Source organism: Scedosporium apiospermum (assembly GCF_000732125.1).
Source record: "Scedosporium apiospermum strain IHEM 14462 chromosome Unknown SEQ_SAPIO_0033, whole genome shotgun sequence".
NCBI classification, from domain to species: domain Eukaryota; kingdom Fungi; phylum Ascomycota; class Sordariomycetes; order Microascales; family Microascaceae; genus Scedosporium; species Scedosporium apiospermum.
In genome coordinates this window covers 386,933-414,164 of record NW_015971734.1, presented here as the reverse complement: position 1 = coordinate 414,164, position 27,232 = coordinate 386,933, and the positions used below count along the sequence as shown (strand labels likewise).

General features: G+C 52.3%; 4 protein-coding genes and 2 pseudogenes across 4 annotated transcripts; 3 read left to right on the top strand and 3 right to left on the bottom strand.

Annotated features, from left to right (window-relative positions):
- Nucleotides 1-8,589: 8,589 nt before the first annotated feature.
- SAPIO_CDS0692 lies at nt 8,590-9,816 on the bottom strand (annotated as a pseudogene; the record flags this gene model as incomplete).
- Nucleotides 9,817-10,583: 767 nt separating this feature from the next.
- SAPIO_CDS0691 (uncharacterized protein) lies at nt 10,584-12,757 on the bottom strand (the record flags this gene model as incomplete). Its single annotated transcript, XM_016783411.1, has 3 exons — nt 10,584-11,280; nt 11,364-11,880; nt 12,166-12,757. The coding sequence occupies 3 exons, from the start codon at nt 12,755-12,757 to the stop codon at nt 10,584-10,586; spliced, it is 1,806 nt and encodes a 601-aa protein (XP_016646177.1).
- A 3,797-nt stretch (nt 12,758-16,554) lies between these two features.
- On the top strand, nt 16,555-18,396 carry SAPIO_CDS0690 (Major facilitator superfamily transporter; the record flags this gene model as incomplete). The annotated part of the gene is made up of 3 exons (XM_016783410.1): nt 16,555-16,803; nt 16,877-17,694; nt 17,781-18,396. 3 exons carry the CDS (start codon nt 16,555-16,557, stop codon nt 18,394-18,396), a joined length of 1,683 nt encoding a protein of 560 aa, XP_016646176.1.
- A 380-nt stretch (nt 18,397-18,776) lies between these two features.
- SAPIO_CDS0689 lies at nt 18,777-20,315 on the bottom strand (annotated as a pseudogene; the record flags this gene model as incomplete).
- Nucleotides 20,316-21,841: 1,526 nt separating this feature from the next.
- Nucleotides 21,842-23,150, top strand: SAPIO_CDS0688 (Uncharacterized protein; the record flags this gene model as incomplete). The annotated part of the gene is made up of 2 exons (XM_016783409.1): nt 21,842-22,422; nt 22,478-23,150. 2 exons carry the CDS (start codon nt 21,842-21,844, stop codon nt 23,148-23,150), a joined length of 1,254 nt encoding a protein of 417 aa, XP_016646175.1.
- Nucleotides 23,151-25,100: 1,950 nt separating this feature from the next.
- SAPIO_CDS0687 (uncharacterized protein) lies at nt 25,101-26,494 on the top strand (the record flags this gene model as incomplete). The annotated part of the gene is made up of 4 exons (XM_016783408.1): nt 25,101-25,142; nt 25,418-25,623; nt 25,828-26,365; nt 26,462-26,494. 4 exons carry the CDS (start codon nt 25,101-25,103, stop codon nt 26,492-26,494), a joined length of 819 nt encoding a protein of 272 aa, XP_016646174.1.
- Between the last annotated feature and the right edge of the window lie 738 nt (nt 26,495-27,232).

The window sequence follows — 27,232 nt, the reverse complement described above, 5'->3', positions numbered from 1 at the left end:
GAGTGTCTTGATTGACCTGAGAGCAGCTGGTAAGGGGGGGGCTCGTGAGTCTTATATATCCAGCGGGCCTGGCTAGTCGCGGAGTCTAAAGTATGAGGAAGTAGACACGAGACCTCCTATGGGGTAACGGACACCGAAAGGGCTGGGCTGCCAAGGTCTGACTACTTCGTACCTCGTAGGTGGAAGTCTTTCCAAGACGGAGAGAAAGGCGATCCAGTCAGACGGCTTAGATGCTAAAAGTGTCGTCTCGACTACACTAGTCGATACCCCTAGTCGTTCTCGTCGATCCAGATGGGGGAGGAAGGGGTGGATGGATGTTGTGGTGAAAGGGGGGGTGGGAGGGGGCGTGGGGCTTGGCGATCTATGGGGTCGCTTTAATATGAGTACTTGGAACATTTCTTCCGTTCACGATGGGCAAAATTGGGGACAGCGTGGAGGTGTCATCAAGAATGCACTGGAAGCCAAATACAAGCAATTCCATTCGCTCACGGGGGCTCGTTTTAGTGGCAAGAGTAGAGACTCGTCTGGTTCCAAGGAGGGGGTACAGATGTAGCATTTCAGATGAAATACACTCTTGCACTCCGTGTCGTGTGCTAGTACGAAGTAGTAGTTGGGGGCTAGAGACGCCCCGTTTTACCGTCGTTGCTCTCTCATCAATGGCATCGAGGCACTGGTGGCACTGGTGGCACTGGGAATATTTCCAGAATGGCAGGAGGAGGGTGTCTTCTTCGTAAGGGGAGGCGCAAAGATGGGTAATGTGCCTGGCAACGTAAACCTTACATCAATTGATGTAGGGATCTGTTGATCTACGACATTGAGGTACAGATGATTACGACCGTGCTGGATCAGGCGTGGTGGGTGTGTGAGAACACCACCGCAAAGCTTCGTTCACTGGAAAGGAAAGGTACTTTCTCTGTGCAAATTCTCGTATCATAAAACCAAGTACCTCGGTATTCTAGTGTACAAACCCCAGCGGGGCTTCAAGGATGGAAAGCACTGGTCGTCACTGATCACTCATTGGAGGGGGGTGTGGGCAATAACGAACGGCTAGCATGGTGGGTCCTCAGTTGATTGACGTGGGGGTGGGTCCGCCTAAGCCCGGATGAGAGACAAACCCAATGCCCAGGTTCCTCAACTCCAGGGTCTTAACGGCAGGAGGGTTTCGTGGTTGGTGTCCTTGGTGAAGAAATTTCATTTGAATTGAACCGGGGTTGATTGGGGGAAACCTCAAGTGCTCTGTGGAAGCGGTGACAGCATTCGTGTGAAGCACGAAGTATGGTTAAGGTCCGTCTCGGGTTCCAAAACCCAGAAACAGCTCAGGCCAGACTAAGGATGCTATGACGGGATCGCATCAGTAATCAAAAACTCCCAATATGTCTCCTTCGTATTCTCTCCCCTCGCTGAAATCCGTCCAGTTGAAGTTCTGGAGGCAAGAATCGGGCATGGCGCTCTGCGAGCCTCGCGTGTCCTGGATCTTGAAACCATCCATTTACCGATTACCGACGACGGAGTACTCCGGATATTCACCTAGGGAGGGTGGTCACACCCCTCACTTGACCTCGCCTTCTCCAGCAGTCGTAAATTCAACGGCCCAACATTCAACATTGGTAACATTGGTGGCTCCTGCAAGCAATACAAGCCAGGCAAGTACCGACGCTGTCAAGCACAGGACGCAAAGTACATGGGCAGCCAGCCCGCAGACACATAAGTGTTGCATTAACCCAACTTGAGCAACGAAAGAGCAATGTCAAGAGTCCGGGGATGAATAATACAAAGGTTCATGTAGTCTCCTCCAATTCTGGACTTGAAGACGAGCCGGTACGAATCCTGATGTGTCGTCACCGTCTCATTTTTACGTAGAAGACTTTGGTATCAGCTCGGCCGTGAATCTGCACGAGACTGCAATTGGAAATCGCAGGCATGAGAGCCAATATCAACGCCTTGATGTCTATGACTTCTTGAGGTCTGGGCATCCATCATGATGCAAGTGAGGATGTCATGGTGCCATTGATGTCACAGATTGGAGTCCAGAATCACAGACGGGCTGCCTCAAGTCATCCGCGTCTAGACCCATGAATCCGACTGTGCTTCCTTCAAGAGACAATATTGTGGACTGAGAAATGGGTCAACGAAGAGCGTCTAGATCCAGGGACGCGACAACAGCCCGTCCGGCTTAGCTCGTATGAAGAGTTGCCGTGTCTTGCCTACTAAGTTTGCCGACTGATGGAGGTCGACGTGTTCGCGAGCCGCCGCGGACTTGCAAGAGAGTAAACCAGAGCCGCGAAATCTGCATGGTGTGTTGAAAGATGGCCGGATCGGGATACCGTGGCTGGGGGTGTTCTGCGTGGGCTTGTGACCTCGTTCCTTCCGGCATGGTAGTATATTGGAGGGGAGGGTTGAAGGGCGAGTCCCTCTTAACAGGTACCATTATTGAGGTATTTGTTGATTTTGTTGCAGTACCCGCCAGGAACGAACAACAAAGGCGGCAGACAGGCACGAGTTAGGTCGAAATGGGTATCGTAGCCAAGGCCTAGTCCTGTACGAACGATGTCACACCAGCCTGGGGTGCGTTCCAAGTTGGTCATGAAACCCCAAGGCGGGAGAGCAAGATGCAGACAGAGTCATCGTGACAAGACAGGGTTTCAACATTCACTCTTTTTTTTTTTTTTTTTTTTTTTTTTTTTTTTCTTTTTTTTTTTCTCTGAAAAATTAATAAACGACAAATCTCGACGATTGTATTGAGAATTCAAATCATTGGCGGATAATTCTGTTCATTAAACAGCCGGGAAGCACTCGTCTTGTTAAGGGTCCCGATATTATACAGTCATGGAAGCCATCGTGGTCTCAATTGACTCGGATTGAAGGCAACCTTGAATTGAACACTGCCAACAAGAACCGACGTCAACATCCGCTGAAGATGATAAGTAATACATACATTATAATGTCACAGTGGCCCGACCTGGATTCGGTCGTCCTTTCGTACAGCAGCAACTATTGTCGTGACGTCCCTGAACGTCAAAGGTCAGGTCACACCCCGACGCACATGATTGCCCGATTCCCTGTACGGAGTACGAAGTCGGCTGTCGGTCGACAGGTGCATCTCACTCCAAGGCGAGGACTTTCCTGTTCGGCGGACAGGAAGCTTGGTCACGAGATGAAATGGATGATCTGGACCCGGCATCGGGAAAACCTCTGGTCTCGGTTGGTTCCACAGGACAACCTTCCGTCCAAGGGCCCTGCATTTCGTCTGTGCAAATGCAGCGGCGATGGATCAGTGGGTGACCCAATGCGCGAAGAAGGTCATCATGACGCCGTTTGGTCAGTTCTGTCTACCCAACACGAGCCGGAAACACCAAAAAGAACTTGGATTTTTTTTTTTTCCCGCACTCAGGGTCCCCCCTCTCTAGTTCCTGCCGAATGGTACGGGTGGAATTCCGTGGAACTGGAGAAGGCACCCCTCGCATTCTTGACCGGGTGATGTTCTAGGGTAGGCACTTGCCGCTTCAATCTTTTCTAACGGAGGACCCGAGTCGAGTTTCCTTTCCAATCCCGCACCCCCAAAGTGTGTACTTTCAACGACATTACTGAAGGGAACTAAACGGGGGTACCGGCGTTCTTGCCGTTTTGGACGGTTAGTCGAATTACTGGAGTACGATTAATGACTAGGTAGGGTCAACCTAGGAAAAGGGAGCGATAAAAAGACAGAAAAATAAGAATTCGAAGAAGAAAAGAGACAGTGACTTCATGCCATCGTGGAGCTGAAAAGGGCAACCCTGGGTGACCCCCACGCGACCATGAAGCCAGGCGAAACCTTGTCTCCCCAGAGAGCAACAGGGGTGGATGAAGGGAGGAAGTCGCCCAACGAAACGCTCTGTCCTCGTCAGAATTTAACTTAACTTGACTTGGGATCACTTTGATCGTCATGGCCGTTCTTGCAGTTATCGAATTAATTGATACCTTCCCTCCTCAACGGCCTACAACCCGTCGTACCGCCTTGAATTCCTCCCGTGAACGAACTATGAAGTGTCTCATGGAGGCGGTCGAGCCCGCCTAGTGTTGCTTCCTTTTTGTTCCCGCATCCACTCAAGGTCCACTTAGTAACCGAATTGACATTCGATTTTAGTCAACGAAATCATCGTCATTCCCGTCTCCTTCTCGATACATACGAAGTAGAGAGATGATGACAGATAGTGCAGTGTTGGAAGTGTCCACAATTGACCCTCCATGATCGGTGATTAACGCTCTCCTCATGACCTTGGCGAGTTCGATGCCTAGACTTAAACTGTACGAAGTAATCAAGTCTTGGAATTGCGCGTCTCCAGCTAACATTGGCCCTTGAGGTGTGAGTGGCGCCCCCCAACAACCAATCAAGACCACGCACCGCCTTGTGACCTCAGATACTCAGGCTGCCTGGCTGCCCGTTTCGGTGAGGCGCGAGGTGAGATCGGTCGTCGATGAACCGAAGGTAGCCAGGCCTGTCAGCGAAGTTGGTGCTTCCACAAATTCATTTTGCCATCCAACACCAACCACCATCCACTTCGGCACGGCGCTATCCCACAAGAGAACAAATATACGAGGTAATGAGGTAAGCGGAAAGGGGCATCCGCCAGTCCCCAAAAACTGCTCGTACGATCATGAGCGATGGACTTCCAGTAGTAAGATTACACTATGTGCGGCACCCTTCACCCCGCCAAGCTATCCACACACAGCGTACCGCCGCGATAATATTAGCTGATGTGCAGGAATCAGCATGAATAATCCGACTGGAGGAATGGCTGGCGAGGGGAGGGGGGAGGGGTGGTGAGGTGGGGAGTCCCGGGCTAGGATTGATTGGAAAATCCGTTTCCTGGCTCAAGTCCACAGGGGCGTTGGGTGGGAGATCCCTGACCCGAGACTCTGGCTCTGGATCAGGTTTGCAGGGCCCCTGCCTTGTCTCCTTCGTTTTATTGGGGTGAGAAGGCGGGGGTAAATGTGATGAAGGGAGATGTGAGTCTACACTGCGGAGCACGAAGTCATAGATACTTCGCGGTCTCTCGAGTCCATATTGTGGACTTCCCCGACATCCCAAAACCACACAAGCGAGGCGAAGTCAGGCCTCACAATTGTTTGTTCCTTGGCATTTCTGGGGGATCGCTTCTAGATCTCCGAAATTGGAAGCTCAGCTTTCCCCTTCACGAACTAGCTTCGTCGTTAGTCTTGATTGTCATCCACTCCATAAAACATAAAACATAAAACCCAGAGGGCAAACACCACGGCTCTGTTCTCATGCCACCCCATCGTAACGACAGCAAATTGGACAGGCTTCGACATCAGAAAGGAGCCCCCAAGCCATCCAGAAGTAGCCTGGTCCGTGGTACCCCCGCCCACACCCCTTTCCTTTCCTCACGGACCACCACTCACCCGAAAACACAAAAGGTGCCCCCATCTCGTGCCCCCCTAAGCCTCCCTCATCATGCGAGGCGACGAGAACGGAAATGACGGAAATTCCGGGGGATAAATGACCATGGCACGATCCCTAATTCAGTTTTCGAATCAATCCGCAAGGAAACGACAACATCTCAATCAATGGGGAAATCGAAACGATTGCTTGCAGCTCGTTCGAGTCACGTGAGTCAAGTGGGGGTCAGTGCCCCCGAGCCTTGGTGATGAGAAATGGAAATCAAGCGAATGGCAGGTGTGTTTCGACCAGTGCCGTCTGCATGTTATTGCGCATGGGGGCAGGTCCCCATGCGCTGTGTCGTGTTTTGTCAACCCCCATCAGCACTCAACGCTGTCGCCTTTTACCCCAGTGTAACCCTTCACTCCACGCTGCCCCTGTGTGGACTGGGCTGGCTCCTGGGCGCCCGAACTGTGTTGATGAATGTCACCGAAGAGGCGCCCTTCTTTCACAATCACGTCTCACTTCATTGCGTTCGTTTGTGTGCCACCCCCTGGGCGGCAAGTGGTGGCTCTGGTCACCTGGAACCTGTTGCCTTACTCCTTGCTTGAGAGCCAGTGACAGAGATACCGCACATAAGCGCTCTTGCAGCCCTAATTTTAGAGGCGCAGTTGAGCCCTCCTGTCTAAAATAGGAGTGAACTTCCTTGACCAATTCATTTGAAAGACCTCGAAACTCCCCGCACACTGAAATGGTGATCTCTTTCATTATCAGATTTACTCCTAACTCCTAACCTGGGGATCGAAGCTTTCCAGGGGCAAGAATATTTCTAGCTCACCGTCTTTTCGATATCCTCCTTGCCGCCAGCGATCCGATGGTTTCTTACCCCGTGCATTGTCACTCGCCCTCATCGTGTGTCGTGGTTGGTTGGAGCTTCGACAAGGAAACAGTCAACTCCGTGTGGCCATCACCACCAGGCGTCCAACATGGGGGTCAGAAGCGAAATCTTCTCCGATGAGTCCTTTTTGCACTTTCGCCTCACCTTCCAAACCGAGTGCCCTGGGACCCTCAAATTTTATTGCCAATCTGGGTGAAGTGTTGCGATGCGTTGCCCCCACCCCCAATCTACAGGGCTCGACGAGCTGCTGCGGCGAACCTCGATCGGCCTCTGTTGGCTAGCTCATGATCTATGATGGCGTTCCCCCACTTTACACCGTTGTTTTCGCCTCGAGAGTTATTTTGGCGTTTCCGCGTCTTTCGCGCTATTCTTTCGGGGCTTTCCGAAGAACTGGTTCAGCTGTGAGACCCACTAGCAACTAGCAGAGGGAGAGGCGAGAGAGGACTGGCGGTGAACAGGGTGGAGCCACTGGTCATCGTTTAATCGTATATGGAATATCATCGTTCGCTCTGGGGGACGTCAGCGGCGCTCTCCTGCGAGATGCAGAAGGGGCGGTTTGTTTGATTACTCTGGTTACTATACGAAGGTGCTGCAGGGCGCGGATCCTAGACCCTTGCGAGTGATAGGGGATTCTGATCGACTGTGATAGTGTCACAGCTCATTTTATCCCTTGTGAGTATATTGGCAAACAACAAGTTTGTCGGGGTGAACCTCCCCCGTCGCTGAAGAGGAAGACAGATGATGCTCGATGGTGCATCGAACATTCACTTCTGTGCCTCATAACACAGGGTTAATAACGGTCTGCTCTATTGACAATTGGCGCCCGACAAAGACAACAAGCTACCGCTCTTACCGAAACCCCGCCTCGTTTAAGTTTTCGTCCTTCTCATTTCTTTCCTCGTCTTTTACTTTGCCGTTTCCTAAACCACAAAGTAGGGCTTTGTGTATCCCTCACAGCCCGCCCTCCCCGCATGCTTTGGATCCTTCTCGCCGTACCCGTTCGGCTATGAATGCCATGTTCGTCCAATGTGTGCCATCCAGACTGGATCCAAGCAACATAGTGGAAAAAGAGAAGAAAAGAAATGCTGGGTGTGTTGGTCATGAGCCGACCGGGAATGACTGCGGCTCACGCCTTCCGATGCGCCACATGTCCAGGGTCCAAATGCCTATCGGTACGGCATGCGTGGACTATCGCAGCTCATTGATTCGTCACTTCGCAAAAGTTTGGTGCAAAGGTGATACTGGACTTGCGGTCTTTTCCAGGTCAGAGTATCTTGGGGCATCCATATTAACCTGTTAGTTACACATCCACCGGTCTGCCCTAGCTCCTCCTTGGGGTCCCACCTCCCCCCAAGACGAGTCCTTCCCCCGCCGCCACACCGGCGACAAGGACCTCGTGACTCTGCGGGTGATCACTTTCGATTCTAGAAGCCGAGCCTTTCCGCTCGCCTCGAGTTCGTGGGCATGAAGGATTGGCGGGGAGGGAGTGGGCCAAGCATATTGGGGCTTGCGGAGGAGGGCCAGCCATTTAGCTGTTGTGGCGGATGAGGTGAGCTGGCAAGGGCATGGCGTGACCGGGGCATCTCGCTAATGTGCCACTTCACGCCCGCTGGGGAAAGGTTTGGTGGATCTGGGGTAAGCTTGGCATCTGGGCTGCCGAACAAAAGCAGCTGGGCGGACGGTTTCTTCAGGATTGAGGGACATGAAGGCTTGAGACCGTTTTGTCCTCCAAGCTCGGCAATGTTTCACGGGTTCATGGTTCTGCGTGTGGAGAAGCATAAAGCAAGTGGTCAGCGATGGGGAGGGAACCGGGTTACACGATATGGGGGAGACGGCTGTGTGCATGATATGAGGAATATGCAAGTGTATTTCCTTATCTGAGGGGGGCCAGCGTTGATGGCGCGCCGACCTAGTCTCTCCAATCTGTGCTGGTTTCCTGTTATCTGCGGAGTATGCTCTTATCTGGATTCTGCGGCGTCGGCGATATAGAAGAGAGTCGTGATGTTTTGTCGGGGCATCTAGACAAATGAAAATAAGAAGATATTCTAATGCGTATATATGGCTTGTCCGGTTTCGGTCCCAATCATTTCAGCCTCTCGAAGCGCGAATGTAAGTGGCCGATATGTGCGCCCGGGGAGATGGTGAAGTAGATCCAGCTCGGCATCGAGGGATAAATTGCGCCATTCCCTTCCCTTGAAAAGAAATCGAAAACCAGGGGGGTTCTCAAATCAAGAGCAAAATGAGCCAAAGAAAAGTGAAAAGAGATGCTCCCGTTGTCATTAAATCAAGCAAACCCATCCCCATCCCCAAAACCTCACGCATTCGTCCTCAAAATCCCCCAAAGATTGGCCGGACCCGGCACAACAACCCCCTTCGCTTTCCCATACGCAATCAACCTCCTCATATTTGTCGTCTCCGTAGCCTCAAAGTACAAGTCCAACACCGCCTGCCACTTGACGTCCTCGGTCTCCAGGTATCTGTGGACGATGGCCTTCCACCAGTCTTCGAGCGTATATTCCCAGCCGAAGGTCAAGCGGGTACACTTTGCTCCGGACTCGGGGTCGTAATGCGTCCAGCGGTGCTCGGTCGTGTTGCGTCCCTGCGTTTCCCGTCGCGGCGAGAAGATTGAGAAGTCTTCCGGGTGGAGGGGGGTTTTCATGTGTCCCTCGCTTTTGACGAGTTGCTGCGGATCGGGGAGCTTAAGGGGCGGGACATCGGCATAGGCGGTTTGGAACTCGGCGCGCGTGAAGAATTCCTCGGGGTCTTTAACCGATTGGGGGACGTCGAGGGTTCCGGAGGGCCAAGGGTTGTTTGTGTCGATAGGGCGTTGGCAGGGATCTTTTGCGTAGGAGGTCTTGACGTCGAAGCCGAGGAGGGCGCGGCGGAGGAATCCGCTTTCGGAGGCGAGGACTTCGATGGCCATGTCTACGGTGCGGATGCTTGAGAGCTCGATGGTAAGTTCGCCGTTGCCGCCCCAGCGGTATTCGATGTTTACGATATCCTTCACGCCCCTCGATCCGTAGAGGTTCATTTCTACGAGGAAGGGCCAGATGGCCCGCGGAGGCAAGTTTTTTACCACGAGCACACGGGATTTTCCTGCTAGCTCTATACCAGCTAGGACGTGCCCCGCGAGCGGGTACGATGGCGTCGTGGGCCGAAAGACGCTCGGTTCGACAACTTCGCCCGTTTTCTCAGATGTTAGGAGGAGTGGTTTCTTCTCAACTAGGGCCTTGAATGCTGTCGCATGTTCGTGGTAGGCGAATTCGATGAGGGCCGTCATACTACCCTGGATAGGGCGCGTGTCGAGGATTTTGGCCGAGACTAGAGGACCGCCTTGGATGTGGGATAGGAGACTCCAGAGGCGGATGTCGACTGGCAGATTTGAGATGACGATGCGGCGGGAGGGGAAGACGAGGGCGGGAGACGGTTGGTAGAGAGGGTTGAGGATGAGAGGCGGAGGGTGGAAGTCTCTTTGGCGACGGGCTCCTGGTCTCCTTGGGTCGCCTCGGCCGAAGCCCCGGTTGTTATACCTGTAGGCCATTGGAGGGGACTTGCTGGAGAGGAGGAGATGGGAGTAAGTTGAGATAATCTAAGACTCTCTGGGCAGGTCTGTTGACGGGGCGGTGGAGATCTCCAAGCTATCCCAGTCAAGTCTTGAGTTATCCTAGTGAAAGAGAGGTCATTCAGATCCGGCTGTGCCGATGAAAGGCAGGCAGCTCTCCTGTTGAAGAAGGTAAAAGAGCTCAAAGCCCTTTTATGCCTGTGAGCCTCATCACAGGTCTCCCCTTTTTAAAATTCCCCTTCCTTCCTTTAGTCTCCACTCTTGAATCACTTCTTGGGAGACGAGGCGAGTGCTATCCAGACTTGAAGAAGAGCTGTGGTGATGGATATCACTATCCGCACTCGCCTAATCAGTCAACCATGTGAAAAGGAGACAGGAGAATTTTCTGAGTTCAAGTTTCCCTAAATAGCCCTCAGTTCTTCCCTTATTAGGGCCTTCCAGAACTAATTGTGAGTTCATGTTGGCTTTGAATGCCAGTCTAGCTTGTCAAAGGGCTGGGCAGCCATGTTCATAAGAAAGGCCTTCTCACAGCTTGTTTTGATCAAGGACCTTAGCAAGCATTGATTTAAGCAGAGTAGAGAGCGTCCAGTTCATAATCCCATCACATCTAACTACCGTACGCCTACCAACCTAACCCAGCCACCTGTAATCCCAAACCCAATGCAGAACCTCTATAGACCAGCATATTACCACACACATTCTCCCAAGTGTCTAAAACCTCGCTCCTACATTATTCTTTCTAATCATCACACAATCAAGAACCCCATATCCCTCGCCCACAACTCCTGCAGCCACCCAGCATCTCCGATACCAATCCCTTCCTCATCCTTCATCCTCCACGTCTTCTTCAACATCTCTATCGCCGCAAACACATACCCCCATGGACAACACTCCCACAGCTTCAGTAACCTCTTAAGCACCCGCTCCCTCGAGGCTCTATCCTCAGTCTCTGCACCTGCAATAACAGTAGGCCAGGATGTGGCCTTGAAATGTTCATCATTTTCGTCGACGAGATCGAGGTGGCCAAAGATGTCCGCCACTAGCTCGTCAACAGTAACGGGTGCGTGGGCTCGGGTGGAGGGGATGGCTCGGAGAATATAGAGGCATACGGCCGAGCGGTGCGCGGAGGCGACGGCTTTGCGACTGTTTAAATCAGGGACTTTTACCTTGTCCTGAATCCCGAGAGCCCAGGCATGGATGTCAAAGGCCATGGCTTGCTTGATGAGCTCGAGGCCCGAGGCCGTGACGGAAGCGGGTATGGCAGGGCACATAGCTTCGCCGGAGAGTTGAGAAGCAGAGAGGATGATGTGAAGAATTTTGGGCGGGCAGCAGAGGTAACTATCGCCTACCACTCGCTCCATGACAGGGAGAAGGTCGAGGGCATGGTGAGCGATGTTGGCGCCAAGACCCGCCGAGGTGAGAGTTGAGCCGAGAATGTGGTATCTGTTGGAGACCAAAGTTTTAATATCTTGGTGTAAAAAATGATGGTCATCATCGCCGTGATGAAGGATCGTACGTATACTCACATCACAAAATCTGAGACGATGCAATCCTGAAGCACTGCGCTTGAGCGAACCTTGGCGAGGTCGCTCTCTGGGGATAGGAGGTTCAGGATCCTGCATGCTCCATGAAGATGCGTCCTCCACCCACTCTTGCCAAGATCGATAAGTTCAAAATTAACAAAAAACAGCACGGCCGCCAGTAAAACTCCTCCATCCGCCGACCCTGGATTCTGCAACACAGCTCTCAAATCGCCAATAGCTTTCTGTTTTGCAACGAGCGAATCCAAAAAGGCGCGGCGCGATACCCCATCCGTCGATCTCAGGTATTGCAAGTACGCTGAAAGATCCAATGGGGATAACGCTGGGGATGGGGTAGAGGCGCGTTCCAGGAGTGCAGAGGCGGTGATTTTAGGGTGGGCGATGTTGGACATGTGCACAGCGGAGGTGGCTGTTATGATGTGCAGCAGGAAGCGGTGTTTGAGTGCAAGAGGTATGAGTTCCCGGAAAGGGTTGCAGCCGGGGCCATCGTGAGCTGCCAGGTCTTTACATACTCGATCAGCGACTTTTTGAGGTGGAAAAGGATTAAGTTGTCTCGTTAGCTAATTTGCGTCTCCTAGATTGTTGCTCGAGAGAGTAAATAATCTATGAAATGTGAATGACGTGCCTCGCAAGACAGGGCGAAACAAAAACAGGCACCTTGCCCAAGGCACAAAAAAGGAGCATGCGCGGATGGAACAATAGGGAGTGGAGAAAGTAGGAAACAGGACTGCCAACAAGAGCAAAGGGGTAAAAAGAAGAGAAGACAAAAGAAAAGGGATGGACCAACAGTGAGCCAGGTAGCGCCTTGACGGTTCATCGAGATCCTTAAAGGACGGATCAGTAAGACTTGTCGGCCTGCATGCAGGAACAGCAACAGCCGCATGTGCAGGAGCAGTATCGGTGCAGTCATCCGCAGTAGAGGAGGGAGTGGCAGTGACCGTAAGAGCAGTACTGGGCTGCTGCGCATCGCCGGACACCGAATCGAGAGAGTCAGACACGCACGCTGGCGTTGAATAGCTAGGGCCGTCGAAGGAAGCGAAAACTGGTACGGGTGCGAAGACTATAGATGGGGAGGAGGCCGTGGTCCGGTGACCTGTGCGCCTTGCTGTCGTTGCTGTCGTCGCCGAGGCCGCCGTGGTGGTGGTGGAGGCGGCGGCTGAACGAACGCCTCCTTGGGCTTGTCCTGGCACCCTAGTACCGGCGCACTGGGTCCAGATGAAGAGCTTGTCGTAGCCAAGACACTCGCGTCCCGAGGAGGAGCATTTGTTGCAGATGGGACGGGACCGATCACAACGGAGACGGCGGCGGCGGCAGTTGTGACAGGGATTATTGAGGTAATTGGCGAGGCTCGACTTTGGCTTATTTGCAGAAGGTGCCATAGGTTTGTCTCTCTTGTCCTTCGTCTTTGGAGTTCGTTTAACCTTTTGTGCCTGGTCTTTGCCGGATACAGCAGACTGCGTATCTCCTTGCAGATTCTGAAGGCAAGAACTGACTCGAGGGGTTCCTCGGGGATGTGGGGATAGAGCTGAAGGGGTGGGTGAAAGAGACTGAATGGGCTGTATGGATGGGGAAGGGCGTGGGGTATGAAGGGGTCCAGGCCCAGCTCCAAGGTCCAGGGGAAGGGAACAGGAAATGAAAGGTGAAGCCAAGGAAGCAGGAAGCAGGAAGCAGGAACAGGATCGGAACCCGGGCGGGGACGGGGACGGCAGCGGCGGGAATGGAGAATTAGGAATGGAGGATGGGGAAACAGGGAGATGGACGTGGCCTATGGTGATGTTGCTTGTTGCTGAGCGAGAGACTTTGAGATGGTCTGATAATGCCGAAAAAGGACTCGATTCGGCAAATGGAAGCTTGAAGCGGGATACAGCAAGAAGCGGACAAAACAGGACGTGTATTAATTTTTTTACTCCAAGCCAGAATAACAAGCCTCGACAAGATAAGAAAAAAAATATTAAAATTGGAATCGAAAGAAAAGAATGCAAAGGACAGCCGGTGATGATAGCCTCGCCTTGAGACTTCCCATAGAGCCTCAGATCCTCGTTCGTTCTTTTTTTCGCTCTGTCTTTCTTTCTTGTTTGTGTTCTTCTGTTTTGACACTGTTATTGATCCCCATCGGAAGCAGGAAACGACTGAAAGTCTAGGAGTGTAAAGAGGGCCGGCCTGAGATCGTTGCCCACTTGGAGGAGAGAGGGAATGGAAGGGGAAGCGATGCGGAGGCACGTTAGCTACATATGTAGATATAGTTACGAAGGGGCGAAAAGGCCGTTGCTCATAGGACCACGGTCGCAGGTAATCGTCCACTAGCTATCAAGATGGCAATGCGAAGACACGTCCTGCGTCCGACGTAGGCACGGGAGATGCAAGTCGCATTGGCCAGGGCGGGGCAGGCGGGAAGCGGGAAGCGGAGTCTGCGTGGTGCGTGGACAGGGTCCCGAGAAGCCAGAGGAAGAAGAGAAAAAAAAAACAATAATAAGAAAAATAGAGTGAAAAATGACTGGGCGGGACGAGGGTGGAAAGATGCCGGGGTGGCCGGATGTCAACAGCGAAGTCCGGCACGGATTCGATCCAAGTGGAGCGGGAGGAGATGCGTGGACAGACCACAGACCAGGCAGCGTAGGGCGGGGCGGAGCGGGGCGAGATGTCAAAACGCTTGGGCTCGGGTAGGCGAGCCAGGGTGGGCTAGGAGCGAGGAGCCAGAGGTGAGCCACAGGAATATGATATGTGAGGAAGAAGAGGGGTTGATGAGATTAAAGGAGCTGGAATTGGGGGTTGACGATGAGGATGGAAGATGAAAACGAGGACGAAGTTGAAGGTGGAGATGGAGACAGTTTGAGAGGGAAGGAAGACAGGGCTGGAAGGAGGGGAAGAACACCGAGGTACCGAGTTCAGGGCGGGAAGGAACAGCCTAGGCAGAACAGCAAGACGACAAGACAACAAGACAACGCAGACGAGACATGGCAGGACATGGCAGGACAGACCAGGACAGACCTTCCTTAGCAATTTGAACCTTCCCAACCATCTCAAGCCTTCCTTCCTGTAATTATTGCAATAGATGCTACAATCAATACTTGTCTACTTCGTACTTACTGGTACTTCATCTTGTACTCGCCTGGTGGAGGACTTAAACCTCTCATCGCACCTTCCCGGCTCATGTTGACACTTCACATCTTCGCATTGCATCAACTCGGCTTCTTATGAGGTTAGCTCAGGAGGAGTCGAGCACACCGTCTCTCGTTCCCATTCTCACGATCCGGCTCACGATCCGACCGGTGTGGTGGTGTTGTGGAACTAAACTACGTTGCAGTGGGAACAACACTGCGACCAGCGACCAGCGTCGCAAATCCGTCAACCTCCTTCTGTTCGTCTTCTTTGGTCCGTTTGGTCAGGCCATGGCCGATATCCCGCCGATTCTGCAGCACCTGGATCTGGCATCACAGTCCCATACAGTCTCGCAAGCAGGGGATGACATGACGGGTGCTCCCCCGTGTCCAATCCAATGGCTTGCCGATGCCGAAACGGAGATAAGAGGAAAATCCCAAGTGGACGCGTGACTGATGTACGGAAGTAGGTCGCAGCACCTGCGCTTTCTATTTGCTCGATTTCGCCTATGTTTGTGGCATCGTCAGGCTTCAATTCAACCCGAAGCTTGAAATTACGTGACTCGGAAGGAATATTTGATATTTGAATGTTGGGCGTCAAAAATGTCAAAAAAGTGATATGGTCCGCCGGGTCTAACGCAGGGGTTCGATGAAATTTAGCTTGGCCACCAGCCCAAAGTTCCTTCACCGATTCTTCTCGAATTCAACCATTTTTGGTGAAAATGAGAAAGTTAAAGGTTTATTGCTTTATCGTCTTTTCTTGTTCAAGTTCAAGCTCCCCTTTCGCCGTCTCAGTCCATGTCACATCATCGAGAAGGTGTCTGATGCCAAAAAGATATTTATACTAATGCTCGATGCTAGATTTAGTATTAGGGCAAGACGGTGACAGCCACGAGGTAAAAGTAGAATCAAACCACGAGGGCAACACTATGTTGAAGGATTGTCTCAGTCCTCAGTCTCAGTCTCAGAGACACAAGACGCCGACACCGCCCGGACCCTTTTGCCCTTGGCCCGACCTTAACCTCTCTTGACCGAACCAGGTCTGAGGTCTGACCGATCATGGATGCTCTCCCCTCCTCCTCCTTCTCCCCCCAGCCATCGTGCCATCGTGCCATCGTGAATCGTGAGCACCAGCAGCAGTGACATTGGGAACGATGGCAAAGTGAGAACAGCGGTTCCAGCACTGGATACAAGAACCATGAACGTTCCAGAGTCCAGACGCAGTCCCAGCCATTTTCATTTCCACTTCCACTTCCACCCGGCTCCCCTCCCATCCTTTCTCTCTACACTAAGTCCATCAATTCCGGCAGTCCTTAGGAGTTGAACCCACAACCCGGACGTCCTCTTCCCCTCTTCTCCACTTCCTTTAAATAGTTCCCACCATCGTGACTTATGACTTATATTTCCGAGTCCAAGATGGACCGCTGCGACCTCCAACTCCCAAAGTATCGTCTCACCGATCCCCCCGTCGCGCGGCCATTGCTAGCTTTTGTACCAAACAGGAAGTGGAGTGGCAGACACTGCGTCTCAATAGCTCTCCCTTTTTATATGCTAGACCCTCTTTCTCTATCTCTTTTTAAAAATTTTCCCTCCTCCCCCCCTCTTCTCGTGAACTGTTTTTGCTATGACTGATGGGACGGCTGATCAATCTACCAAGTACTCCGGGGATGAACACCGAGATGCGCCATGGCCCATGGAATGTTCGTGTTAGGTATGGTGGATGGAGATGCACACCGCTGGGTGGATGATGGACAAAAAAAACGTGCTCGATTCGCGATGGGGCTCTTGCTATCGCGCCCGTTTGAATGGTTCCTTTCGATTCCTGGGTCCGGGTCCCTATCGTAGTTCCCATCTGTCGCATCGATCCTCCCATCATGCCCCACGAGGTCCCGTCTTGTCCGATCATGACTTAAAGAGAGGGAGGTTCCCGAGTATAAAGAGGGATGGAGATGCCCGTAGTTTTCGAGTTCGACGGAAGAGAGGAGGCTCAGCTGTCAATAGAATCAGCCTTTCGTGTGATTTTTGGAGTATTTCTCTCTGTGTGCGTTGGAAAGTCCCCTTACAAGTGAATTCCTAAGATGCCTTTCACACTCTTTTCAAAGACAAAAACCCCTGCGAGTTGTGAAAATCACCAGCAGAATCAGAATGGACCCGAAACCTCGGAGTCAGAGCAGACTCTCACCCCCTTGGACGGCGATGCGCCGTCTGACCCCGATGGCTTCGACATCGATGTCGAGAAGCTCGGACGACAGCGTCCTGATATCCTCCCGTCCGCCATCGCAGAGTTCGCCTTTTGCTTCTCTATCCTCTGGTCTATGATCATGGCTGTATGTATCTCCCAATATTCCCTATTCCTACTCTATCATGGTCGCAATACTCACATTGCCTCTCGCTCACCAGGAATACTTCATCAGCGGATCGCACATCATCCTCCCCACCCTCGCCACAGATCTAAACATCCCCGCAACCTCCCACACATGGATATCTAGCGTCCTGACCCTCGCAGCCGGCGCCTCTCTCTTCCCACTAGGCCGCGCCGCCGACATGTACGGCGGCTACATCGTCCTCAACGCCGGCATGTTCTGGTTCTCCGCCTGGTCCCTCGCCGCCGGCTTCGCCCCAAACTACATTTCCTTCATCATCTTTCGCGCCATGCAAGGGCTCGGTGCCTCTGCCTTCCTGCCTACGGGAATCATGCTTCTGGGGAAAGTCTACCGACCGGGGCCGAGGAAGAATTTCGTGTTTAGCATGTATGGCGCCATTGCGCCCTTGGGCTTCTTCTTCGGCTTGCTCGTCGGTGGCGTTACGGGCGAGAAGATTAATTGGCGGTGGTTCTTCTACTTGGGATCTGCTATGGGATTCCTCGCTAGTTTTGTGTCGCTGTTTGCTATTCCGAGGGATTGGAAAGCCGCGAGGGAGATGGGCATTCGCATGGATTGGTGGGGGACCGCGACTATCTGTCCCGGTCTTATCCTCGTCGTCTTTGCTATTACGCAGAGCTCTGGTGCGCCGAACGGCTGGGCCACGCCATATATCTATACAACCACGATATTGGGAGTTCTCTTCCTCGCTGCCGGCGTATACGTTGAGCGGAATGTGTCCGAGGATCCCTTCCTCCCCGCCGAGATCTTTAAGCCGAAGTATATGAAGGCCATGCTCTTCTGCCTATTCCTCGCTTACGGTGTCTTTGGAATTTACCTCTTTTACACGAACTTCTAGTGAGTATTGATCCCCAGTTCACTAGGTTGGCGCCAGCTCTTCCTTCAAACAAACAGCCTACTAATGTCCCCGTCTTCTTCACCAGCATCGAACTCGTCCTAGAAGTGTCCCCCTTCATGACCGCAGTCTGGTACACCCCCTGGGCCGTCAGCGGCATGCTCTTCGCCGCCACTTCCGGCCTCCTCCTGCACCTAATCCCCAACCGCATCCTCCTCATCATCTCCTCCCTCTGCAGCATCGCCGCCTGCCTCTTCTTCGCCCTCATGCCCCCCCGCGACTCCCCCTCCTTCTCCTACTGGGCCTACGTCTTCCCCGCCATGGTCGCCGAAACCGCCTTCATCGACATCCTCTACACCCTCTCCAACGTCTTCATCACCACGCGCTTGCCGCGCCGACACCTCGGGCTCGCCGGCGCATTGATCAACTGCACACTGTACATCGGCATGTGCTTCTTCTTGGGCGTCGCTGAGGTGGCGGTTGCTGCTACGGCTGATAGGGGACTGAGGGGGAGTTATCAGGTGGCGTTTTGGATTGCGGTTGGGTTTGGGTGTGTTACGGTTTTGGTGTTTGCGTTTATGGATATTGGGGAGGCGAAGAGTGATCTTACGGAGGACGAGAAGAGGGCGAGGAGGGAGGCGGAGGCTGGGTCGGAGAGTAATGAAGGGGGGAGTAATGAGGGAGAGAGGAAGGCTGAATCTTAAGGATATGAATCATCGGGATACAGTGACACGGTCTTTTGCGAACCTGGTTTTGGTGGGATTTGGTGGGATTCGGTGGTGGCACTCGATTACATGGTTACTGACGGCGGGATCGGATTTTGGTATTGGCTTTGGAAACGATGGCATTCTAGAACAGAAGAAAAGGTAGAGTTGATTTGATTTGATTGATTTACAGCTTCGAGAGGAGAGGCTGTTAATTCTAACGAGGTAATGAGAGAGAGAGAGTTAATAATATACAGCATTGCTTCATCATCATCTCCAGTCGACACCATAGATGGAGAAACCAGCAACACCCACGCCATGCTAAACAGTCGTACTGAATATTGTTGAAAAAGAAAAACGAACTAACTCATCGATGCGCTTTAAAATACCCCATGCCTCCTGTTAAAGATATCAGAAGTGATAGCCGCCAGAGGAGGAGATTCCCGACTCGTCGTTCCTCTCTCCGTAACCTGGAAAGTCTCTTCCACCATCTCATCATCCTCATCCTCATCATCCTCCTCGCTCGAGTCCACCTCACCATTTTCTTGCCCCGTATTCTCAAGCACAGGATCCTCAAAAACTTCAGTAACGCTAGAATATCGCCTCTCAGGCCAAGGATCATCCATCTGGCCATCCAACCCCATCATCCCGTTCTTGCGCAAAAACTTCCGGACGAGATTAGAGGGGACGTTTTCCTCGGGTTCCCATGTAGGGTTCTGATCGGGCGGCCAGTCTCCTTCCCATCGCACCAGGTAATGTCGTACCGGCTTACCCTTGATGATGAACTCTCTTGTGCCCTCGAGCCTTTTCACCGCGAACTGCGCGTCGTCGCCCAATTTCTTAGCTTGCGCTTGTTTGGCCGCGCCGTTCTTGGCTTTCGAGGTAGGCGGAGTCTTGCGCTCGTCTGCGGTTCGTTTGCGCACCGTCGATGAGAGTATACCTGCGCTAGCTGCGTGACTTTCGGACGAGGTGGCGACGATGGAATCCTGCCTTACGGGTGTAAACGAGGTTATGGCGGGTGGTTGTTGGGTCAATAGCCCGGATAGCTTTGCCTTGGGGGTTGGCGTTCCCAGCCTAGAGCTCTTGAATGGTGAAGAGCTTCTCATGCGCTTTCTCGGCGGCTCATAATCCGATACTAAGAGCTCCTCATTCTCGGAGACCATAGGTAGGGACGCTTCCGACGTCGTCTCCCCATACAACTGCTGATAAATGGCAGCTTCTTCGCCTTCATCGCCCGTATTCGCCAGGCCAATCGTCCTTGGTTTCTTAGGAGTAGAAAGCGAAGGCTGATGCTCCTTCGGCTGATCCTTAGACCTTCTCTTTATCTCCTCCTCGATAACCGCATCATCGACCGGTATGGCGGGGGCCTTCCTAGGTCGGCCGGGTCTCTTCTTCGGCGGCCGGCCGATCTTCCTCTCGGTCTCAGTATCAGGTTTAAGCGCTCCCTTGGGAGTCTTCTTCTTTTTCTCGGCCGCCTCCTCTGTTAATCTCTTCTCTTCCCGCCGTTGCTTCCACCGCGCATATTCCCACTCCTCTAGAGCATAGGGGGACACATATTCAAGCACCTTATCAGCCCCGACTGATATGCTCGCGCCGGGGAGATCTCTCCAGCCGATCCAGTATCCGCGTTTGGCAGGGTAGGGCTTACCATCTGCGGCGACACCCGGGCGGGTCTGGAACGACTCGTCTATTATGTAGGCTGTCGAGTCGTTGGGCAGCGTTATCGTAAGAGGTTGGAGGGGTGGTATGTCTGCGGGGCGGTATGCGGGCACGACGACTTCTATGTCACCGCGTATGGAGGGTCGAGAAGAAGAGGAGGATTTTGCGGCCAAGGTCGAGGTCGAGGGCGGGGAGTGTTGGGTAGGTTCGTGGTTAGGGTTAGGAGGTAGACGGGGCACTTTAATGACCCATTTGTCCATATTGCCAGATTATCTAGGATAGGAAAAAACTCTCGTTAAGTCTCGATTCATCTTTAAAGTCGGACAACGGTCGTTTAGCTCGCTCGAGGTCGTAGAAGTGGTGGAGCGCCTCCTCGCCCCCGGCCTTCGCTATCCAGCCTTCCTCTGGACAGAGCGAGGGGCGCGTCGTCGCGCACGATCTAGGTTGGGGGATCTGGAAAATAAAAATTTCTAGAGACATGTTAAATATAGACCTAGATGAGGCGAGAAAGGCGCGCCCATTATAACGAATTGGACTTACCTAGGGCGTGTACGATCGCTTGCTCTTTGAGAAGAGGCTATTGCTTCAAGTGGTAATCTAGCTCAGGATCTAGCTCAGGATTTAGATTAAATCTAGCTTACTTTTAAAATAATAAGCTATAAACACGACCTGCTTATCTAATTTAGCAAGTTAATTTAAATAAAAAATTTTAATAATATTTTAAATTATATAAATATTTAAAACAATAAAAAATTTAAAATTTAATTTATTTTAAAATATAATTAAATTTATTATAATATTAAATTTTAATAAACTTTTATAATATTTTATAATATTAATATTTTTATAAAAAATTATTTTATTAATTTATATATTATTTATTAAAGTTTATTAATTAATTACTTAATAATAAATTATTATAATATTAAAAATTAAATTATATTTTTATTTAATAAATTTATTTTTTTTATTAATTATCTTAATCTTATATCTTCTACCTCTAGTAAATATTCTAAGTTCGTAGAGCTCTAAGAAGAAGTTAGAAGTCCCCGAAACCGGGTGATTCGCTTGTACTCACCAACCCTACTCCACAGAGGGGCATCACGGGGATGCACAGCGCCCAACGCTCTCCCTTGTATAGCCTGGTACTTATAAACACGCTGGGATGCCCGCTGAAAATTCAGCAACCCCCAGCGTCGTAGCACCATTCGCGGATTCTATGAAGCTATTGCTATTACTATTATAGGGCGGATGCCCAAATTTGATTCTCACCAGAGCTCAATCTCAACAGCCCGACTAAACTGCCTAGTCGCTGTCACCTTCACGCCATTTCAAGCTACACGCTCCAGATCGGGTCATGTACCCGCTACGACTGTGGTCAAGTGAGCTTAGCGCCATTTCGCAGACCCAGATGAAGCATATTCCCTGCTTGGAGGCTCAAGATGGGTCCCTGGATTGATGCAGATTGATAAGATTACGAGGCATAAAAACCCTGGCCCCATCACCCACGTCGCCCACGCAGCCCACGTAGCCCCCTGCTGGCGGTCCCGGAGCTAAAGCAGAATCCACCGGACCCAGCAAGGAAGAGTATATAATGCTAGGCTGGTGCGAGGGTGTGGTGCGGGCAATTCACCTGGCTTCATCGCATCTCCCATTACTCTCAGCTAGATCTCCTCTCTGACCCTTTCAGTCACTTCACTTCTACATCTATGCCTTCATCAGACAGCGAGATACAGCCTTACAACCTCTTAACTCTGCAAGCGTATAATACCGACTTGGAACTGCTATGGCTACTCGTCGCAAACCGGACCCCTCGGAGGAGGAACTCGTAGTTCCACACCAGCCCTACCCCAAGGAAACCGATCCCATCCCGACCTACCGCATCGACCTAGCCGTCCCTCCACGCGAGCGCTACGCTGAGGTCGCGCGAGACCTGTCTCCCCAGCTCCGGCATACCACACCGGTCTTCCTCGAGCTCATCCAGTGGTTCGTCCCCAACCGGTTTATCCGCGCTGGTATTATAGGCCTCATGAAGCTGCTGCTGCGCCGCGTGTACGACGACGAGGAGACGCAGGAGATCAAGGGTATCGCGGCCGTGTCGGGTATTGACTTGTACCTTCTCGTGGCGTTAAACGTGCTTCTGGATGTGTTGTTAGGTTGCACGTCGGGTGCGGCTAGGGTGAAGACCGACGCTGGCGAGGAGAACTCGAGACTGCTCCATTTCAGGACGTTGGACTGGTCGATGGATAGGTTGAGGGAATTGCTCGTGATTCTCGAGTTTGTCGATTCGTCCTCCGAAGAGCCACGGAAAGTGATCGCGAGGACAGTTACATATGCCGGATTCGTGGGCGTATTAACCGGAGTGAGGTACGGGAAAAGCCACACTGTCCCTCAAGACGTGCTCAACTAACACCTCCCACAGACAATCGCTCTCTATCTCCTTAAACTTCCGCCCTTCGCACAACAGCCGCTCCTTCAGCCTCCGCTGGCACCAACTCATGGTCGTCCTAGGCCTCCGCCCCTCCATCAGCAGCGTCCTCCGCGACCTCATCTTCCGCCCCCTCCCCGCGCACCAATCCGCCTCAGCCGTAGCTACCGAGCTCGCCTCCACGCGGACGAGCCCGGCATATCTCTGCCTCTGCGACGGTGACGAAGCCAGCATGATCGAAAAGGACCTCCTCACGGGCGCCGTCCACACGGAATCCGATTTTGTCGTGCAGACGAACCACGACGTATCGCGCCATGAATCCGCGCTGCCCAAGCCGCTCGGCACGTCGGCGACGGCTGAGGCGCTTTCTGCTATGACGAAGAAGGAGACGGCAAATGATGAATCTTGGATCGAGGAGTCGGCGGAGAGGATGCAGTGCATGATTGACTTTTGGCGCGAGCGGACGGAGGCGGCAGTTGGACGCAGTAGCGGGAAGGGGGCTTACCTCCTACAGGCGGAGTTGGAAGGCAAGGTGAGGGGGAGGCCGATTTCGAGGGAGTGGACGCACTTTCGGTGTGTGATGGATCCGAAGAACTGCGCGTTTACGTTGGTGGAGAGGGGGCCGCCGCCCGCTCCGGTTGCTCAGCAGAATGGAGCGTCAACATGACAGAACAGAGTCTTGTCGTGTCGCGGGCAAAGTGTCTTCGACGACAGTTGGAGCTTTTCTACAGGCATGTTTATAGATAGAGACGTATATAAGAACTAGATAGAGCATATTATAGAGAACATCTCAAAAGCGCTCTCCTCTTGTGATCCACAGCTAGGCTACACATGCTCCAGGGTAACGTCTTAGGATGGACAAGTCGCACCCGCCAATACTAGATTGAGATTTGGTACAATATGTAAACGGGCGTAAGGGGGTACTGTAACGAAAACAGACCAGTGCTATTATAAGTTGCAGGCGAAATGCCGATATCCGAATGACACCGCACACCCAGCCTGAAACGGCAATTTAGGGCTGAAAGCCATCTATTCACCCATTCTCTTTTTCGGTCTTGGGTAGATTTCAAATGCAAAGCAAGACAGAGGGCAATATTTGTCGTGTTGGATCTATGGTCTCTACAATGTAGTGTGAGGAAGGGCGGTGGGGTTGCCGGAGGAGGCATTGTCCTGGCGTCCCTCTCCGACCACGCCGGCCATGACAATGAGGATGACAGCGAGGGCCAACTTCAGAACTTCGAGGCTCCATCAAGCGCTAAAATAGTATGACGGACGAGGAGAAGCGCGGTTGTGGCGCATGCAGAGGTGGCCTCCCTTGGCATGAGCATGATACAGTGCTTCATGGTGACAATTGTGAATGGCGATGCATGGTGATGCATCCCCAGGCCTCCAGTCACTGAGATGAAACGACACCACCACACCGTTCTCCTTGCAGAGTGTGTGATACCCGCGATACTTCGTCCACTATGAAAAGCGTGCATTTTTTGTTGTATTGGTACGTTCATGCCGGGCAACAGCGGCTCCTCCGACCGAGGCAAGAGTAGCGGGTTGCCTAACCATTAACGATGACCTTCACCTTTGCGAGTGTGCTCAGCCTCAAGACAGAGACAGAATCCGGCGGAGCATTTACGCGCATGCACTGCATCGGGTTAGACCGCCAACCAGAGAGCGGCTTGCTGAGGAGTGCTGAGGATTGAGAGACAATCGCTTGCGTGTAATAAGAACAATCCGAAACCCCAGGGTGACCGCACTCGTGGCCAGCCCGGTCTGGTGATCCGGATAAGAGAGCCCGTCTTCAATCGTCTTTGCCATCAAAGTTGCGTCGCCGGCTTTAGCTTTTGACCGTCTTTCAAGTTTCGCTGATAATCTCGCCCACTGCATGTCCTACCCTCCTTCGCCCCTCGGTGGCGTTGATTCCATCCAACCTTGACCGCAGGGCGAGATCGTCCAAAAAATCTTCATTTGAGCTCGAGCTATTCTGACGCTACTTCCTTACTTCGTACTTCCCATGCCGTTTAGGCTGCGACTGCCCCACGGAGTTCGACCAAGTGACGTGATACATTGACTTTGGAAAGAAGCAAGGGGACCAAATCCCATAAAGAATCAAGCAGGCACGACCCAGACCAGGTCACACTCGGATTGTCTCGACACCAGACCGAATCTCAGAGGGCGCCTCATTTGGTGGTCGACATTGAACTCTCTGCTCTAACTGCTGCCCCACCATTCGCCCCATCCATCTTCGGTCTTTCGGTTGTTTGGACCCATTCAAACTCTGTCCAGTTTGCTTTGTGCTTTCATTCTTGTCCACTACAATCAACCTCACGCAGTACCCCAGGTCCCATTTTCCCCTTCTCTCGTTCCACGTTGCATGTTGCGCCAACACTGCACTCCTCGACGTCGTACCTGACAACGCTGGAACTCTAATCCACTCTTCCCTGCAATTTCCTTGTCGACCGACCGACCGAGCACGCCCAGACCAGACCCAGACCCGAATCGCGTCGCATCGCACCCACCCGCATCTAGCCAAGAGAACTTCATTGATCCTTTTCCAACCCTCAACTCAATCCCATCCGCCGTGTCCTTCTGCTCTAACCCTCTCCCGCATACCTTCCCGATCATGACTCTTCGCTCCAAAATAACTCGCCGTTTAGGCGACCCTGTAAGTTCAATTCTCCTCTCCCGAGCCGATAGGGCAGGCAAAAAAAAATATTTGATCGATAGCAATTATCCGTGTATCGATAAACATGTGGATACCAGTCGTCGCATTGGCCATTGCAGAGCAGCACTAATATTATATTCCCGCCTGGAACAGAAATCCCCCTCCGAACCATTCCTTTCCTGTGAGTAGATCGTCCTGAATCTCTGTTTCGCTGCTTCCGATCTCTGCCTGTCAAATTCGAAGCTAACCTCGTCAGATCACGATATTCTCTGTAGGGCGACCCCACTACAACCGAGCTGAAACCTCTCAGCCCGGCCCGTCCCAAGCGAACCGACCAGGCTGACAGTAGCTCTGCAGTAACATACGAAGATATACGCGCTCTCAGGAATGACTGGCTCACCGATAATGTACATCTCCAAATCCCCTTGCCAAATCCCGAACCATGGGAGCTTCGCATCGGCTCTGCCCATTCGCAAGGACCGTGTGTGCATACAAGAGCCTCGAAACTGACATTGAGAACTCTTCACTCTAGAACATCGCATTTTGGGAAGAGTTAGTATACCCTTGCCCCAAGCCGTCACCCAAGATGAACCGCCCGCAAATGAACACGTTTCGCGACCCACAAACCTTGCTCATAGCTCCCTGCGTGAGACCGAAGCTAATCGCGTGACTTCCGGCTGTCTAGATGGCTCGAACGAGAGATCCTCCCTCGATACCCCCAAGCCCACATCGTCTTACTCAGGCCGAGTATGACATTCCTCCTTATGAAGGAGCCCGACGTGAACTGCATCCGTAGCGCCCTCCCCGACTTCTCTCGCTGCACCCACATCTTCCTCCCCATCAACGATAATCGCTACGTCAACCAAGCCGAAGGAGGTTCGCATTGGTCTCTGCTCCTCGTCAGCAAGATTGACCGTGTCGCCTTCCACTACGACTCTCTCGGCGCGTCAAACCGCGAAGAGGCCAAGGCCGCCACGCGGGCCCTTGAGAGGGTGCTCCGTGTCAGCCTACGCTTCCACCACCTCGAGGATACCCCACAGCAGGAGAATGGCAGCGATTGCGGCGTCTTTGTGTGCATCATCATGAGGCACCTGCTTATTAAGCGGCTGCTGAGTGCCAACGCGCGAGAGAAGGTGTCGATGAGCATGGCGAACAAAATGGTGGACTCCAACGGTGGCCGTAAAGAGATGCTCAAGATAATAGAGAGCTTCCGGAAAGAGGGTGTACGGAGACGATCGTAGGTTTTTGGTTCCTATTCCGCCTCGGGTGTCCCAACTTGGCAATACCTTGACCTTTCTGTGGACTAACAACACAAATAGACGAAGTTCGTCGCCGTATACCTCGAAATCTAAAACGCCTCCGAGAATTGCGTAAGACGTCACGCGAAACTAGAACTTGGATCGGATAGCGACAGCATACCATGCATGCGGCATAATGAGCGGGCGACGGCACCATGATAGACCAAATCATGATTGCATTTCTTTGTTTCCCCTATTACATTCTGTACTTTCAAGTTTACGACAGTTATGATGAACAGGCGCGAGCCGAGGCTTTGTGTGACAGACGAAACATTTCCGCCTCTGGAATGGTCCTCCTCGGGTGCTGTCGAGGTCAAGCGATGTCCCCAACTGGCTACGCATGTTCGTATCTGGACGAGCGCTGGTGTGCCAAGAGAAAGCACCGTTCTTGAAATTCTGTCATGCCTAACGCTGTGGCATGAACTTGGACTCGCAGCGGAAAATGGTGGCTGACCTGGGTATCAACAAGCGTGTCTCATGGTTGATTTTGTTTACTAGTAAGAAATTGGGCACTAGGATAGCGAACGGTTGGTTAGGAGTTTGGTTCATTTATTTGACGGTGGCATCAGAAAATAGACGCCCGCCAACTAGCGGTCTCTTTTTCCTCACTGCTGAGTGAATTCAAACTGGAATCCCTCTTGTAGTCATGTAGAGAGTGAGACAAGATTCGCTGCAGGTCCAGCAGCCTTCTAACCTAACCCCTGGGAAAGAGCCCAATGACGTCTCGTATCATCCCTCGCAATACGCCGGGAATCATCATGCTAACCATGGCATGGTACCAACTTCGAAGTA